The following is a 16,615-nucleotide window of genomic DNA, read 5'->3' on the forward strand; positions in this document are numbered from 1 at the left end:
GGAAGCGCCCGGGGCTCGCCCCGCGCATGCGCGACCGGGGCCGGTCCCGGCGGGGCCCCGGTGAGGCGGGGCCGGGAGGGGGGGTGGGGGGGGCACCGAGCGCGGTCACCGCCATCTTGGCAGGGCGCCGCCGCCGGGGCCCGGTGCGGCCCTTAACACCTCACACACACAGAGACACTCACACACCCCGCTGCCCGCTGCCAGCCCCCCGCCCGCCGCCGCCGCCGCCGCCTCCGCCTCCGCCGGGGGTGTCCCCGTGGAGCGCAGCGGGTCCGCCCGGTGCCGCCGGTGCCGTCGGCTCCCGGTGGGAGCGGGGCTCAGGCACCGCGGGCACACGCCCCGCGGCTCCGCGCCCGGAGCCCCGACAGTTGCCGAGTCACCGCCGGGCGGGGCCGCCGCGGGCGGGGCGGGGCCGGGCGGGGCGAGCGCCGCAGCGGGACCAGTCGGCAGCTCCTGCATCCCGGCCGCCAGCATCCTCCGCACCGGGCCCGCACCCCCGCGGCCCCGGCCTCGGCGGGGCCATGGCCGAGATCACCAGCGTCCACCCCGGCTTCGGTGAGTGCGGCCGGGCCGCGGTGGGCCCGGGCCCGACAGGCGCCCCCGGGGCCGGGCCGTGCGCGGCGCCTTCGGCCCCGCTGTGGCCGCGCGGGGATGGGAGCGCCGCTCCGGGGCCTCCGCACCCGCCGCCCCTCAGCATCGCCCGGCCCCTCAGCATCGCCCGGGCCCACTCCCTCAGCATCGCCCGGCCCCTCAGCATCCCCCGGCCCCTCAGCATCGCCCGGGCCCTCTCCCTCAGCATCGCCCGGCCCCTCAGCATCCCCCGGCCCCTCAGCATCCCCCGCTCCCTCAGCATCCCCCGCTCCCTCAGCATATCCCGGCCCCTCAGCATCCCCCGGCCCCTCAGCATCCCCCGGCCCCTCAGCATCCCCCGCTCCCTCAGCATCCCCCGGCCCCTCAGCATCCCCGGCCCCTCAGCATCCCCCGCTCCCTCAGCCTCCTGCGGCCCCTCCGCCCCCGCGGGCCGGGCGATGCCGCTCCCCCCGCGCTCTCTGCGCTGGGCCGGTGCCAGCGCTCGGCCGCGGGCGCGGTGCCGGTGCCGGCGGTCGCTGGCGGAGCGGGGCCCGGTGGCGGCAGGTGCAGCCCGGGCCGATGACGTGATGTCTGTGCCGGGCCGCGCCGCGCCCCGGCCTTTGTTCGCGCTCCCCGGGGCGGCTGCGGCACCGGCACCGGCGCCACCAGGCGGGGCCTGCCCGGGGTTACCGGGGGATGCTCGGCGGCGGGGAGGGGGAACCGGCCCGGGCGGAGCCGGGAGCCGGTACCGGGAGCGCCGCGGGGGCGGTGGAGACGCTCCAAGGCCCGCTGAGCTCCGTGCGGGCCCTGCCCGGCAGCGTCGGGCCGAGAACCGCTGGGGTTGGGATGGGTTTGGGGCCCAGAACTACTTGGGTTTGGGGTGGTTTGGGAGCCCTGAATTGCTGGGGTTGGGATGGGTTTGGGGCCCAGAACTACTTGGGTTTGGGGTGGTTTGGGAGCCCTGAATTGCTGGGGTTGGGATGGGTTTGGGGGCCGAGAATTTGGGATGGTTTTGGGGCTGAGAACTACTTGGGTTTGGGATGGTTTGGGAGCCCTGAATTGCTGGGGTTGGGATGGGTTTGGGGGCCGAGAATTTGGGGTGTTTTTGGAGCTGAGAACCTCTGCAGTTTGGGATGGTTTTGGGGCTGAGAACCGCTGGGGTTTGGGATGGTTTTGGGGCTGAGAACCGCTGGGGTTTGGGATGGTTTGGGAGCCCTGAATTGCTGGGGTTCGGGATGGTTTTGGGGGCCGAGAATTTGGGATGGTTTTGGGGCTGAGAACCGCTGGGGTTTGGGATGGTTTTGGGGCACAGAACTACTTGGGTTTGGGATGGTTTGGGAGCCCTGAATTGCTGGGGTTCATGATGGTTTTCAGGGCCAAGAATTTGGGATGGTTTTGGGGCTGAGAACCGCTGGTATTTGGGATGGTTTTTGGGCCCAGAACTGCTGGGTTTGGGATGGTTTTGGGGCCGAGAATTTGGGATGGTTTTGGTGCTGAGAACCTCTGGGCTTTGGGATGGTTTTGGGAATCAAAACCGCTGGGTTTGGGATGGTTTTGGGGCCCAGAACATCTGGGGTTGGGATGGTTTTGGGGATGAGAATCGCTGGGTTTGGGATGGTTTATGAGGATGAGAATTTGGAGTGTTTTTGGTGTTGAGAACCCCTGAGGTTTGGGATGGTTTTGGGGCCGAGAACCACTGGGGTTGGGATGGTTTTGGGGGCTGAGAATTTGGGGTGGTTTTGGTGCTGAGAACATCTGAGGTTTGGGATGGTTTGGGGGCCCAGAACATCAGAGGTTTTTGATGGTTTTGGGTGCAGAGCACTGCTGGGTTTGGGATGGTTTTGGGGCCGAGAATTTGGGATGGTTTTGGGGCCCAGAACCGCTGGGGTTTGGGATGGTTTGGGGGCCCAGAACCTCTGGGGTTTGGGATGGTTTTGGGGGCCCAGAACCGCTGGGGTTTGGGATGGTTTGGGGCCCAGAACCGCTGGGGTTTGGGATGGTTTTGGTGCTGAGAACCTCTGGGGTTTGGGATGGTTTTGGGGCCCAGAACCGCTGGGGTTTGGGATGGTTTTGGGGCCCCAGAACCGCTGGGGTTTGGGATGGTTTTGGGGCCCAGAACCTCTGGGGTTTGGGATGGTTTTGGGGCCCAGAACCTCTGGGGTTTGGGATGGTTTTGGGGCCCAGAACCTCTGGGGTTTGGGATGGTTTTGGTGCAGCCCCGGGGTGAGGAGGGTGGGGGTTCCTCCAGCTCTGGGCATCCCAAGCTCCCCCCTCCTGTCCTGCAGCCCCCTCTGACCTTCCCCTGCCACCCTGCAGGCCCTGGGCATGGCTGGCTGCTGCATTTCCTCTGAATCCCAGATTCTTTGGGGATATTTAACCATATCCTTAGCAAAGATCAGGTTTAAAAGGAGATTTTTTTTGGGGGGGAGGTGATTTTTGATTTTGTTTTGGTCAAATTGTAGGCTTATGTCAGAACAAAGCTTCCACAGTTTGGATAAAAAACCAAATTCTGCTGTGCTGGAGGGAGGCTGTGCTGCCATTTCAAGGGGACATTGAAAGCTGCAAAACTTCACTAAAATTTGGTTCAGGCAGCTTTAGATCCGTGCAGTTTTCAGAGATTATGGAAACATGACTAAAGGATGGATGGAGTAATTACACAAACAGGGAATAATTACACAAGGGGGATTGTGAGCAACTGAGGCACAAACAGGCTCGGGAGGAGATCATGTTCAGAGCTGAAATAATATTCAGAGTTGAAATAATTTTTAGATTTACAATAATTTGGTGAGAGAAAAGATTTATTTGGTGCTTTCTGGTGAGGCTGTTGGGTGCTGCTTCTGTAATTGTCTCATCAGAGGTGCAAGAGTTGATCCTGTGAGGACACAGTAGAAATAAAACACACACCAAGAATGAGAATTAAGGATAAAAATAAAAATAAGAATGGGGTTTCAGCATTTTTTTACACATCCCCAAAGCCTTTTAAGTCATTTGCCTCCTATCAAAGAGGGAACATTAATTAACAAACTCGAGTTGGGTTTTTGGGGCGGTGTTTTGGCAGAATGATGAATTTTTCTTGCTTTCACTAATTCAATCCCAGGCTCTGCAGTGAGACCTGGGACAGGTTTCTCTGTGGAATCAGCCAAAGATTCCAGCTGCAGGTCAGAAAGGTTTCTGTGTCACTGAAAGGGATTTTTCCACTTCTGGGAGCAGGCAAAACCATTTTCCCTGAGCCTCAGGTGCTCAGTTTAGAGCCTGTTACCCTCAGAAAATGGTGAAAACCCAAACTCCTGGTGCTCTCTGTAGCTTCAAGGATGAGGTCAGGAGATTATTTCCTCCTGGCTGTGGTACAGAATGAAGAGGAAAATGAGACAAGTTTACATTTTTAAACCTCATTTGGGTACTGCCACCATTGTCATTTTGGTAAAGGAGTGGTTTGGACAATTTCTGAAAGAAACAAACTTGGGGCTAGAGGGCTTTTTGTTTGTTTGCTGGCTTCCAAAAAAATAAAAGAAAATGGCTTTAAAACCAGGAATACAAAAATAAGTTACATGACAGTTAAAAGCTCCCAAAGAAACTGCAGAGAGCAAAAGTTCCCCTCCTTTTCCTGCCCTTTTCAGAGGGAACAACCAACCCCAGCTCTTTGTGCATCTCCACCCAGCCCAGGCTCTCAGAATTGCTGGAGGATGTCAGTGCTGCCCTGGGGAGCTCAGCACCTCTGGGTTCATCCTGTGCCTTGCTAAAACTTCTCCAAAATCATCCATCAGCAAAGAAGCAGATAAAAATTATTGGGGTTTTTTGAAAATTTTAAAATTTTTTAAAAAATTTTTATTCTGCCTTGCCATTACTGATTAACACAGTTGGCATAAAATCTGGAAAATATCAGCTCATCCCTAAATCCCAGCCCAGGATTTTCTGTCTGTTGGGAGATTTCATGTTTACCCCTGGCTTCAACCACAAAATCCAGGGCAAAACAACCCTTTTTTGGGGTCTTTTCAAAATTGTCAGTGAAGGAAATCTCAAACCCAGCGTGATGGCCATGTTTATTACTCCCTCCCTGTTGGGAAAACAGAATTGTGTAACGTTCCTGAACAGGGCATTAAAAAAATGAAAGGAAATGTTTCCTGCACATCAAGAGGCAGCGTTCCTATGGAGATGCTGCTGATGCAGGAGCTGGGTTTGGCAAGATAAGGAGCCAACAGTTGGAGATCCTTAGCTCATGGAACGGGTCAGGCATGCCTAAGGAGAGTGAGAAATCAATTTAGAGATAAAAATGGAGTCTGGGCAAGCTGTGATGGGCAGATCCTGGAATTAAGAGCACGTCAGGAGTGTGAGTATCTGCAGCCAGGTGTGTTCCTCCTCACTGCCCACAGGTGTGTCCCGTGGTGGCAGGACAGAGATCCTTCCTTAGTTCATGGAACACAGGTCAGACATGATTTAGGAGTGTGAGAAATCAATTTAGAGATTAAAAATGGAGTCTGGGAAGCTGTGATGGGCAGATCCTGGAATTAACAGCACGACAGGAGTGTGAGTATCTGCAGCCAGCTGTGCTGCTCCTCACTGCCTTGTCCTCCCACAGATGTGTCCCCGTGGTGGCAGGAGAGAGATCTTTAGCTCATGGAACGGGTCAGGCATGCCTAAGGAGAGTGAGAAATCAATTTAGAGATTAAAAATGGAGTCGGGCAAGCTGTGATGGGCAGATCCTGGAATTAAGAGCATGACAGGAGTGTGAGTATCTGCAGCCAGGTGTGTTCCTCCTCACTGCCCACAGGTGTGTCCCGTGGTGGCAGGAAAGAGATCCTTCCTTAGCTCATGGAACACAGGTCAGACATGATTTAGGAGTGTGAGAAATGAATTTTGGGGAAGCTGTGAGAGGCAGATCCTAGAATTAAAAGCCCAACAGGAGTGTGTAGGTCTGCAGCCAGGCGTGTTCCTCCTCACTGCCCACAGGTGTGTCCCCGTGGTGGCAGGACAGAAATCCTTCCTTAGCTCATGGAACACAGGTCAGGAATGATTTAGGAGTGTGAGAAATGAATTTTGGGGAAGCTGTGATGGGCAGATGGCAGAATTAAAAGCACGACAGGAGTGTGTAGGTCTGCAGCCAGGCGTGTTCCTCCTCACTGCCCACAGGTGTGTCCCCGTGGTGGCAGGACAGAAATCCTTCCTTAGCTCATGGAACACAGGTCAGGCATGATTTAGGAGTGTGAGAAATCAATTTTGGGGAAGCTGTGATGGGCAGATCTTGGAATTAAACACCCAACAGGAGTGTGTAGATCACAGCCAGCGGTGCTGCTCCTCACTGCCTTGCCCTCCCCTGGGGTGACAGGACAGAGATCCTTCCTTAGCTCATGGAACACAGGTCAGGCATGCCTTAGGAGTGTGAGAAATGAATTTTGGGGAAGCTGTGATGGGCAGATGCCAGAATTAAAAGCCCAGCAGGAGTGTGTGGATCACAGCCAGCTGTGCTGCTCCTCACTGCCTTGTCCTCCCACAGATGTGTTCCTCATTATGGCAGGACAGGGATCCTTCCTTAGCTCATGGAAAACAGGTCAGGCATGATTTAGGAGTGTGAAAAATCAATTTAGAGATAAAAAATGGTGTCTGGGAAGCTGTGAGAGGCAGATCTTGGAATTAAGAGCATGACAGAAATGTGTAGATCTGCAGCCAGGCGTGTTCCTCCTCACTGCCCACAGGTGTGTCCCCGTGGTGGCAGGACAGAGATCCTTCCTTAGCTCATGGAACACAGGTCAGACATGCCTTAGGAGTGTGAGAAATGAATTTAGAGACAGAAGTGATATTTGGGGAAGCTGTGATGGGCAGATGCCAGAATTAAAAGCCCAGCAGGAGTGTGTGGATCACAGCCAGCTGTGCTGCTCCTCACTGCCTTGTCCTCCCACAGATGTGTTCCTCATTATGGCAGGACAGGGATCCTTCCTTAGCTCATGGAACACAGGTCAGGCATGCCTTAGGAGTGTGAGAAATCAATTTAGAGATAAAAAATGGTGTCTGGGAAGCTGTGAGAGGCAGATCTTGGAATTAAGAGCATGACAGGAGTGTGAGTATCTGCAGCCAGGTGTGTTCCTCCTCACTGCCCACAGATGTGTTCCTCATTATGGCAGGACAGAAATCCTTCCTTAGCTCATGGAACACAGGTCAGACATGATTTAGAAGTGTGAGAAATGAATTTTGGGGAAGCTGTGATGGGCAGATCCTAGAATTAAAAGCCCAGCAGGAGTGTGTAGATCACAGCCAGCGGTGCTGCTCCTCACTGCCTTGTCCTCCCACAGATGTGTCCCCGTGATGGCAGGACAGAGATCCTTCTTAGCTCATGGAACACAGGTCAGGCATGCCTTAGGAGTGTGAGAAATAAATTTTGGGAAGCTCTGAGAGGCAGATCCTAGAATTAAAAGCCCAGCAGGAGTGTGTGGATCACAGCCAGCTGTGCTGCTCCTCACTGCCTTGTCCTCCCACAGATGTGTCCCTCATTATGGCAGGACAGAGATCCTTCCTTAGCTCATGGAACACAGGTCAGGCATGCCTTAGGAGTGTGAGAAATCAATTTTGGGGAAGCTGTGATGGGCAGATGCCAGAATTAAAAGCCCAGCAGGAGTGTGTGGATCACAGCCAGCTGTGCTGCTCCTCACTGCCTTGTCCTCCCACAGATGTGTCCCCCGTGGTGGCAGGACTCATTGGAGCCACTGTGCTGGTGGTTTCTGTCTCAGTCACAGTCTTTGTGTGGACATGCTGTCACCAGCAAGCAGAAAAGAAGCACAAAACCCCCCCCTACAAATTCATTCACATGCTGAAAGGCATCAGCATCTACCCGGAGACCTTGAGCAACAAGAAGAAAATCAACCGGATCCGCAGAGACAAGAGCGGCCCGGCCAGGGAGGGGGGCAGCGGGGGGAACCTGCTGGTGGATGCTGCTGAGGCTGGCTTGGTGGGCCCCAACAAGGCTCCAGAGGGACCCCCCCAGGTGGAGCAGCTCCCCATCAAAGTCGAGTATGGAGATGAACTCAGCCCGGATCAAAGCCTCACCCCGGGAGGGAGCAAAACCTCCTCTCCCTCCTCGCCGGGCGACGACGTCCTGCTGGGAGACCTGACTTTCTCAGTGGACTACAACTTCCCCAAAAAAGCCCTGGTGGTCACCATCCAGGAGGCCCACGGGCTGCCCGTGATGGATGAGCACACCCAGAGCTCCGACCCTTACATCAAGATGACGATTCTGCCCGACAAGAGGCACCGCGTCAAGACCCGCGTGCTGCGCAAGACGCTGGAGCCCGTGTTCGACGAGACCTTCACCTTCTACGGGATCCCCTACAGCCACCTGCAGGACCTGGTGCTGCACTTCCTGGTGCTCAGCTTCGACCGCTTCTCCCGGGATGATGTGATCGGGGAGGTGATGGTGCCCCTGGCGGGGGTGGATCCCAGCACTGGCAAGGTCCAGCTCACCAGGGAGATCCTCAAAAGGAACATACAGGTGAGTGTGTTCACCCTGCTTCCACCTGGGGTGACCCTTTGGCCTGGCTGTGACCCCAGAGCTTTTGATCTGGAACCTTCAGATCAGGAGTGATGCAGATCCTCAGCCACAAATTCTGGTTTTTTCCCCCAAATTCTTATTTTTGGTGTGATATATCCACCTTGCAGTGATGGATCTGAGCACTGGGAAGGTCCAGCTCACCAGGGAGATCCTCAAAAGAATCTCTTCCACCTGGGGTGACCCTTTGGCCTGGCTGTGACCCCAGAGCTTTTGATCTGGAACCTTCAGATCAGGAGTGATGCAGATCCTCAGCCACAAATTCTGTTTTTTCCACAAATTCATATTTTTTTGTGACATATCCACCTTGCAGAGGTGGATCTGAGCACTTGCAAGGTCCAGCTCACCAGGAAGATCCTCAAAAGAATCTCTTCCACGTTGGGTGACTCTTTGCCCTGGTTGTGACCCCAGAGCTTTTGATCTGGAACCTTCAGATCAGGAGTGATGCAGATCCTCAGCCACAAATTCTGTTTTCTCCCCCAGTTTCATATTTTTGGTGTGATATGGCTGTGTTTGACCCCAGAGATTTTTGATCTGGAACCTTCAGATCAGGAATGATGCAGATCCTCAGCCACAAATTCTGGTTTTTTCCCCCAAATTCTTATTTTTGGTGTGATATATCCACCTTGCAGTGATGGATCTGAGCACTGGGAAGGTCCAGCTCACCAGGGAGATCCTCAGAAGGAACACAGAAGTCACTCCCATGTTTGGTGACCCTTTGCCCTGGCTGTGACCCCAGAGCTTTTGATCTGGAACCTTCAGATCAGGAATGATGCAGATCCTCAGCCACAAATTCAGGTTTTTCCCCCAGTTTCATATTTTTGGTGTGACATGGCTGTGTTTGACCCCAGAGATTTTTGATCTGGAACCTTCAGATCAGGAATGATGCAGATCCTCAGCCACAAATTCTGTTTTTTCCCCCAAATTCTTATTTTTGGTGTGATATATCCACCTTGCAGTGATGGATCTGAGCACTGGGAAGGTCCAGCTCACCAGGGAGATCCTCAAGAGAATCTCTTCCACGTTGGGTGACCCTTTACCCTGGCTGTGACCCCAGAGCTTTTGATCTGGAACCTTCAGATCAGGAATGATGCAGATCCTCAGCCACAAATTCAGGTTTTTTCCACAAATTCCTATTTTTGGTGTGATATGGCTGTGTTTGACCCCAGAGATTTTTGATCTGGAACCTTCAGATCAGGAATGATGCAGATCCTCAGCCACAAATTCTGGTTTTTTCCACAAATTCCTATTTTTTTGTGACATATCCACCTTGCAGAGGTGGATCTGAGCACTGGGAAGGTCCAGCTCACCAGGAAGATCCTCAAAAGAATCTCTTCCACGTTGGGTGACCCTTTGACCTGGCTGTGACCCCAGAGCTTTTGATCTGGAAGCCTCAGATCAGGAATGATGCAGATCCTCAGCCACAAATTCAGTTTTTTTCCCCCAAATTCCTATTTTTGCTGATTTTTTGCTTCCACCTCAGACAGCTGGGGCTCCTTTTTCCATTTCTGAAGCCTTTAAAGGGGAGCAGAGGGAGTTCTGGGGAGCTCCCAGGAGGAGGAGCGCCTTGTCCTGAGCTCTGTGTGTTCTCCTGGCAGAAGTGCACCAGCAGAGGGGAGCTGCAGGTGTCCCTGTCCTACCAGCCCGTGGCACAGAGGATGACTGTGGTGGTGCTGAAGGCCAGGCACTTGCCAAAGATGGACATCACTGGCCTCTCAGGTAGAAGCTATTTTCTCCACCTTGGAGTGGGTGGGAGAAGCAGAAATCCCCAAATTCACCTTGCAGGGCTTTCCCTTGGTGTTAGATGAAGAGTTGGGCTGTGTAGATGTTCAGGGTTTTTTGGTTTTTTTTCTTCAAATTCTTCTTAAGGGGTTTGGATTGCTCTGAGTGCTCCATCCCTCACCTGTGGTGGAGCTCCTAAACCCCTCAGGTCCCCCAAGGTGAGACCTCAGGACACTCCTGAAGAGCCTGAGGGTGCTGAGGATCCACCAAAAATCAGTGGGATTGGAGCTCCCAAATCCCTCAGAGCCCTAAAGGCAGCCCTGGTGGGACCCCAGGACACTTCTGAAGAGTCTGAGGGGCTCAGCTGCTGAAAATCCACCAAAAATCAGTGGGATTGGAGCTCCTAAAACCCCTCAGATCCTCATGTCAAGAAAGACCTGGAGGAACATGTCCAGAGCTGGGCAAGGGCTGGAGAATTCCTGAGGGAGCTGGGAAGGGAATGGAGAATCCCTGAGGGAGCTGGGAAGGGAATGGAGAATTCCTGATGGAGCTGGGAAGGGAATGGAGAATTCCTGGGGAGCTGGGAAGGGGCTGGAGAATTCCTGAGGAGCTGGGAAGGGGATGGAGAATCCCTGAGGGAGCTGGGAAGGGAATGGAGAATTCCTGAGGAGCTGGGAAGGGAATGGAGAATTCCTGAGGAGCTGGGAAGGGAATGGAGAATTCCTGAGGAGCTGGGAAGGGGATGGAGAATCCCTGAGGAGCTGGGAAGGGAATGGAGAATTCCTGATGGAGCTGGGAAGGGAATGGAGAATTCCTGGGGAGCTGGGAAGGGGCTGGAGAATTCCTGAGGAGCTGGGAAGGGGATGGAGAATCCCTGAGGGAGCTGGGAAGGGGATGGAGAATTCCTGAGGGAGCTGGGAAGGGAATGGAGAATCCCTGATGGAGCTGGGAAGGGAATGGAGAATCCCTGATGGAGCTGGGAAGGGGCTGGAGAATCCCTGATGGAGCTGGGAAGGGAATGGAGAATCCCTGATGGAGCTGGTTGGAGCCACCTGGGGCAGAGGAAGGTGTGGAATGGGACAGGGATGAGTAGAACGGGATTTTTTTAACTCCCTCCCGGCCCAAAGCAGAGCCCAAATCTCTGCCTGGGGTAGAGGAAGGTCTGGAATGGGATTGTAACCCCCCCAGCCCAAACCAGTGCCTCCCAGTGCCTCCCAGTGCCTCCCAGAGCTTCCCAGTGTCTCCCAGACCGTGATGGAGCTCCCAGTAGCTCCCAGTGCCCCCCAGTGCCCCCTAGTGCCTCCCAGTAGGTAAACTGGGAGCCAGTGGCTCCCAGTATGTTCCAGTATCTCCCAGAGCCTCCCAGTTCCTCCCAGTGTCTCCCAGTGTCTCTCACAGCCCCCCAGTGCCTCCCAGAGCCTCCCAGGCCATGCTGGAGCTCGCAGTACCTCCCAGTGTCTCCCAGTCCCTCCCAGGCTGTGCTGGAGCTCGCAGTACCTCCCAGTACCTCCCAGTGCCCCCCAGGCCATGCTGGAGCTCCCAGTATCTCCCAGTCTCCCCCAGTCTCCCCCAGTCTCCCCCAGTCCCTCCCAGTCCCCCCCAGTATCTCCCAGTCCTCCCCAGTCCCTCCCAGTCCCTCCCAGTGCCCCCCAGTCCCTCCCAGTGCCCCCCAGTCCGTGCCAGTCCCTCCCAGTGCCCCCCAGTCCCTCCTAGTGCCCCCCAGTCCCTCCCAGTCCCTCCCAGTCCCCCCCAGAGCCCCCAGTGCCAACCAGTGCCTCCAGTGCCCCCAGTCCCCCCCAGTACCCCCCCCAGTACCCCCCCCAGTCCCCCCCAGTCCCCCCCAGTGCCCCCAGTCCCCCCCAGTGCCCCCAGTGCCCCCGGGCCGTGTCACTGTGTCCCTCTCCCCCGCAGACCCCTACGTCAAGGTGAACGTTTACTACGGCCGCAAGCGCATCGCCAAGAAGAAGACTCACGTCAAGAAGTGCACGCTGAACCCCGTGTTCAACGAGTCCTTCAGCTACGAGCTGGCGGCCGAGCTGGTGCCCGAGGTCAGCGTGGAGTTCCTGGTGATCTCCTTCGAGCGCACCACCAAGAGCCAGGCCGTGGGCCGGCTGGTGCTGGGCGCGCACAGCGCCACGGCCGCGGGCCGCCAGCACTGGCAGCGCGCCTGCGGCGGCGGCGGCGCGGCCGTGGCCGAGTGGCACAGCCTGAGCGAGTACTAGAGCGGGGAACGGGCGGGAGGGCCGCAGGGGGGGAACGGGGAAGGAGGGCTGGGAACAGAATCCGCGTTCTCTTCAGCTCATGGTTCTGCAGGGCGCTAAAATTGGGGAAGGAGGGGTGGGAACAGAATCCAAATTCTCTTTAGGTCATGTGGTTCTGCAGGGTGCTAAAATTGGGGAAGGGTGGGAACAGAATCCAAATTCTCTTTAGTTCATGTGGTTCTGCAGGGCGCTAAAATCCTAAAATTGGGGAGGGAAGGATGGGAACATAATCCAAATTCTCTTTAGGTCATGGTTCTGCAGGGCGCTAAAATTGGGGAATTAAGGATGGGAAAAGAATCCAAATTCTCTTTAGGTAATGTGGTTCTGCAGGGCACTAAAATTGGGGAGGGAATGATGGGAACATAATCCAAATTCTCTTTAGGTCATGTTCTGCAGGGCACTAAAACTGGGGAGGGAAGGATGGGAAATAATCCAAATTCTCTTTAGGTCATGGTTCTGCAGGGCGCTAAAATCCTAAAATTGGGGAGGGAATGATGGGAACATAATCCAAATTCTCTTTAGTTCATGTTCTGCAGGGCACTAAAATCCTAAAACTGGGGAGGGAAGGATGGGAAATAATCCAAATTCTCTTTAGCTCATGTGGTTCTGCAGGGCACTAAAATTGGGGAATTAAGGATGGGAAAATAATCCAAATTCTCTTTAGTTCATGTTCTGCAGGGCGCTAAAACTGGGGAGGGAAGGATGGGAAATAATCCAAATTCTCTTTAGTTCATGTTCTGCAGGGCACTAAAATTGAGGAAGGAATGATGGGAAATAATACAAATTCTCTTTAGTTGATGTGGTTTTTCAAGGCACTAAAATCCTAAAATTGGGGAAGGAATGATGGGAAACTAATAATAAAAATTCTCTTTAGTTCATGTTCTGCAGGGCACTGAAATTGGGGAAGGAATGATGGGAAAATAATACAAATTCTCTTTAGTTGATGTGGTTTCTGCAGGGCACTAAAATCCTAAAAAATAGGGGAATATCTACAAAAAATAAAACAAAATGGGGAATAAATGATAAAGAAATAATTTTAAAAATAGGTTCTCTTTAGTTGATGTGGTTTTTGCAGGGCCCTAAAATCCTGAAAAAATGGGGACTAAATCATAAAAAAAAATCATTTTCAAACAAAGTTCTCGTTAGTGGGTGTGGTTTGGCAAGGCACTAAAACCCTAAAAAAAACAAACAAAAAACAAAAAAAAAAAGGTGGGGAATAAAGGCTAAGAAAGAAACTGAAAACCAAGGTTCTATTGGTTGATGTGGTTCTGCAGGGCACCAAAACCCTAAAAGAGGGAAATCAATGCTGAGAGAGCAAGAAGTGACCTATACATAGCAGTGTACTCACGCTATTGCATGCCTACTACAAACTGAGATCAGTATCATGCCAACACCAGGTTTAATCCCATTTTCTGTCACTATGGAGTTGTGTTTGTGCCGAGCTGTCTCTGCTGGTGTCCACCAGGACTGGCCTGGCCTCACCAGGCTTCTCCCAAAGTTTTGCATTCTGCTGTTGAACCTCTCGTTTCTCGTCCCGATTTTTTCTCGCCTGCCCATCGGTTCCGTGCTGGTTTGGGAGGTCCCAGCCACGATTCCAGCTGAATTCTGCACTGGCACAAGAGGAAAATGGCACTGGCCTCCAGAGAAGGAACAGTTCTGTGGCAGGCACTGAAATCCTCGTCCTTGAGATGGTCCTGGGGGAGCTGGGGGTCACAGCAGCCCAGGGGGGACCCGAGAATCCAAACCCCAACCAGATCCCATTGCTTTGGGCACAGGGGGCAGGGATGGGGGAAATCCTGCTGGGCTTCACTGATTCCATCCTCAATCTGCATCTAATCCTGCTGGGCTTCACTGATTCCATCCTCAATCTGCATCTAATCCTGCTCAGATTCATCTGATTCCATCCTCAATCTGCATCTAATCCTGCTCAGATTCATCTGATTCCATCCTCAATCTGCATCTAATCCTGCTGGGTTTCACTAATTCCATCCTCTCTGCATCTAATCCTGCTCAGATTCATCTGATTCCATCTTTAATCTGTATTTAATCCTGCTGGGTTTCACTTGATTCCATCCTCAATCTGCATCTAATCCTGATCAGATTCATCTGATTCCATCCTCAATCTGCATCTAATCCTGCTCAGTTTTGTTTGATTTCATCCTCTCTGTGCATTTAATCCTGCTCAGTTTCATTTTATTTAATCCTGCTCTGTTTAATCTGATTTAATCCAGCTCAGTTTCATTTGATTCCATCTTTAATCTGCATGTAATTTTGCTCAGTTTGATTTGATTTCATCCTCAATCTGCATTTAATCCTGCTCAGTTTGATTTGATTTCATCCTCTCTGCATCTAATCCTGCTTAGTTTCATTTGATTTCATCCTCTCTGTGCATTTAATCCTGCACAGATTCATTTAATTTCATCCTCAATCTGCATCTAATCCTGCCCAGATTAATTTGATTCAATCCAACTCAGTTTCATTTGATTCCATCCTCAATCTACATTTAATCCCGCTCAGCTTCATTTGATTTAATCCTCTCTGCATTTAATCCTGCTCAGTTTGATTTGATTTCATCCTGCTCAGTTTGATCCCATCCTCTCTTTTCTCCAAGAAACCCCAGACTCTGCTGTGCCCTGGATTGCTGAGGAAACTTTCAATCCTGACCCAGCAAACTCTGCTCATTTCTGTCTGGTGGCAGCACAGAGCTGAGCCAGGCCATGACAAGGTGACAAATCCTCCCTTCATCCCAGAAATGATGGCTCAGAAATGATCCTGCAGCCCCCAGACAGGGCAGAGCCAGGCCCAGAGCTGGAATCCTGGAATCCTGAAATCCTGGCTGATTCCAGAGCTGGAATCCTGGAATCCTGGCTGATTCCAGAGCCAGGCCCAGAGCTGGAATCCTGGAATCCTGAAGTCCTGGCTGATTCCAGAGCTGGAATCCTGAAATCCTGAAGTCCTGGCTGATTCCAGAGCTGGAATCCTGAAATCCTGAAATCCTGGCTGATTCCAGAGCCTGGGAACCTCCTGAGGGGGAGCTGGCCCTGGCCAGAGGGCCCTGGGGCTGTTGGAGCCCTGCAGAGTTGATAAATTTGGCTGTGCTCCCTCAGCATCCTGGATTTGGCTGTTCTGCTCCCAGGGAAGCAGTGCTGGTGACTTGAGCAGAAATAATTTTAATTTGTCATTCCTGGGCTCTCCAAGAAGCAGAATTGGGTTTGCAAAGAGGCTCCTCCTGCACAGCCCCAGGTTTGCAGGAAAGGAAATTCAAAACTTTGCAAATCTTTGGTTGATCCCAGGCAGCTCTGAGCCCTCTGGGATGCAAACAGGAATGCAAAGAACAGACTAATTATTTTAAAAATTATCATTTAACTACTTACAGGACTCAGCTGCTGCATTTTGGATCCCTGCTGGAAAAATGATCCTTTTCCCTTTCTGTGCCCTGAAATGGGAATGCCTGAGCCAGGCTCTGGCTCCCAGGGAGCAGCAGCACTTTGCCATCTCTCCCAAGGCTTCATTTCTAAAAAGTTGATTTTTCTCCCTTGCTGAGCCTCTCTCCCAGGAGGATTTTCCCCCTCCACCATCCCCAGGACCAGGATTTCTGCCTGAGGCTGTGGGAGATTTTTTCAGTGTCCTAAACTCTTTTCTAGCTCTGTGGCTCAGAGTTCCCCTTTTTGGAAAATCTCTTCCAATCCTGATTTTTTTTTTTTTTTTTTGCACTAAGCAATTGTGTTGCTGCAATTCCAGCAACTTTTCACCACTTTTCCTCAGAAAATGCTTTTCCAACACCACCCCAAAAATCTGACCAGGACTAAAAGCAGCAACAAAATTCCCTTCTCCCTTTGGTGTGAAAAGCATGACTAAGCCTAGATGATCTTAAAATTCCTTTAGTTGAAAGGAAAAAATGAATTTCTTGTCAAGGAAACATGCTCAGGGTAAATAGACTTAGGCTGTCGGGCAGGTAGGAGTAGCTCCAACACTCTTCTGGAATAATAGGAAACTGAAAATGTGCAGATTTATATTTTTTAAAGCATAAAAATAGACAGTAAGTGACAGCAGACTCACTGTAAAATCTCCCAGGTGTGGTTTATTCTTTACCTTGTGTCTTCTATTGTAAAATGAACTTGGACAGTTACAACTTTGTGTGGAAAATAATAAATAATAATAATAATAATAATCAAAGAATAAAAGGCAAAAAAACCTAACTCAACCTGTGTGAAACTGCATAATGCTACAAGCTAACCTACATTCTGTAATGCTACCTTGTATGTTGAATTTGTTCAGGCACATTGAGCGTGCAAATAAAAATGAAAATCACTTTAATTTTGCTGCCTCTGCTGTGTGTGGCACCCAACACTGAACACTCCGGGGTTTGCTTCTAAAAATGTGAATTTCTGCTGGAAAAGTGCATTTAATTCACACAGAATAAATGGGAATAAAGTGAATGTCGAGTTCAATGTTAAATTAAAGCAGGGCTGGAGGAGAGGAGGATTCAGGGTGGCCTCACTGTGGCCATCAGGAGCCAGGCAGGATG

At 52.3% G+C, this 16,615-nt stretch overlaps 1 protein-coding gene across 8 annotated transcripts; it reads left to right on the top strand.

Annotated features, from left to right (window-relative positions):
- Positions 1 to 396: 396 nt before the first annotated feature.
- SYT11 (synaptotagmin 11) lies at positions 397 to 16,404 on the top strand. 8 transcript variants are annotated; one of them, XR_009489800.1, is made up of 5 exons: positions 397 to 555; positions 7,230 to 8,047; positions 9,703 to 9,826; positions 11,738 to 12,534; positions 12,752 to 16,404. XR_009489800.1 is itself a non-coding variant. In XM_059870823.1 (4 exons), the coding sequence occupies exons 1-4, from the start codon at positions 522 to 524 to the stop codon at positions 12,046 to 12,048; spliced, it is 1,287 nt and encodes a 428-aa protein (XP_059726806.1). In that variant the 5' UTR covers positions 397 to 521; the 3' UTR covers positions 12,049 to 16,404. The 8 variants fall into 8 exon arrangements, 3 of the variants coding, with proteins under 3 accessions (XP_059726806.1, XP_059726808.1, XP_059726809.1); XR_009489797.1 differs by having other exon boundaries at positions 11,738 to 12,469; positions 12,535 to 16,404; XR_009489798.1 differs by having other exon boundaries at positions 11,738 to 12,333; positions 12,401 to 16,404.
- Positions 16,405 to 16,615: the final 211 nt, after the last annotated feature.

The sequence above is a fragment of the Haemorhous mexicanus genome, chromosome 31 (assembly GCF_027477595.1).
Source record: "Haemorhous mexicanus isolate bHaeMex1 chromosome 31, bHaeMex1.pri, whole genome shotgun sequence".
In the NCBI taxonomy this organism is placed as follows: Eukaryota; Metazoa; Chordata; class Aves; order Passeriformes; family Fringillidae; genus Haemorhous; species Haemorhous mexicanus.

Coding starts and splice junctions, on each gene's coding strand:
- SYT11 (XM_059870823.1), top strand. CDS start 522: ATGGCCGAGATCACCAGCGTCCACCCCGGCTTCG. Junction 556..7,229: donor CAGCGTCCACCCCGGCTTCG/GTGAGTGCGGCC, acceptor GTCCTCCCACAG/ATGTGTCCCCCGTGGTGGCA. Junction 8,048..9,702: donor TCCTCAAAAGGAACATACAG/GTGAGTGTGTTC, acceptor TTCTCCTGGCAG/AAGTGCACCAGCAGAGGGGA.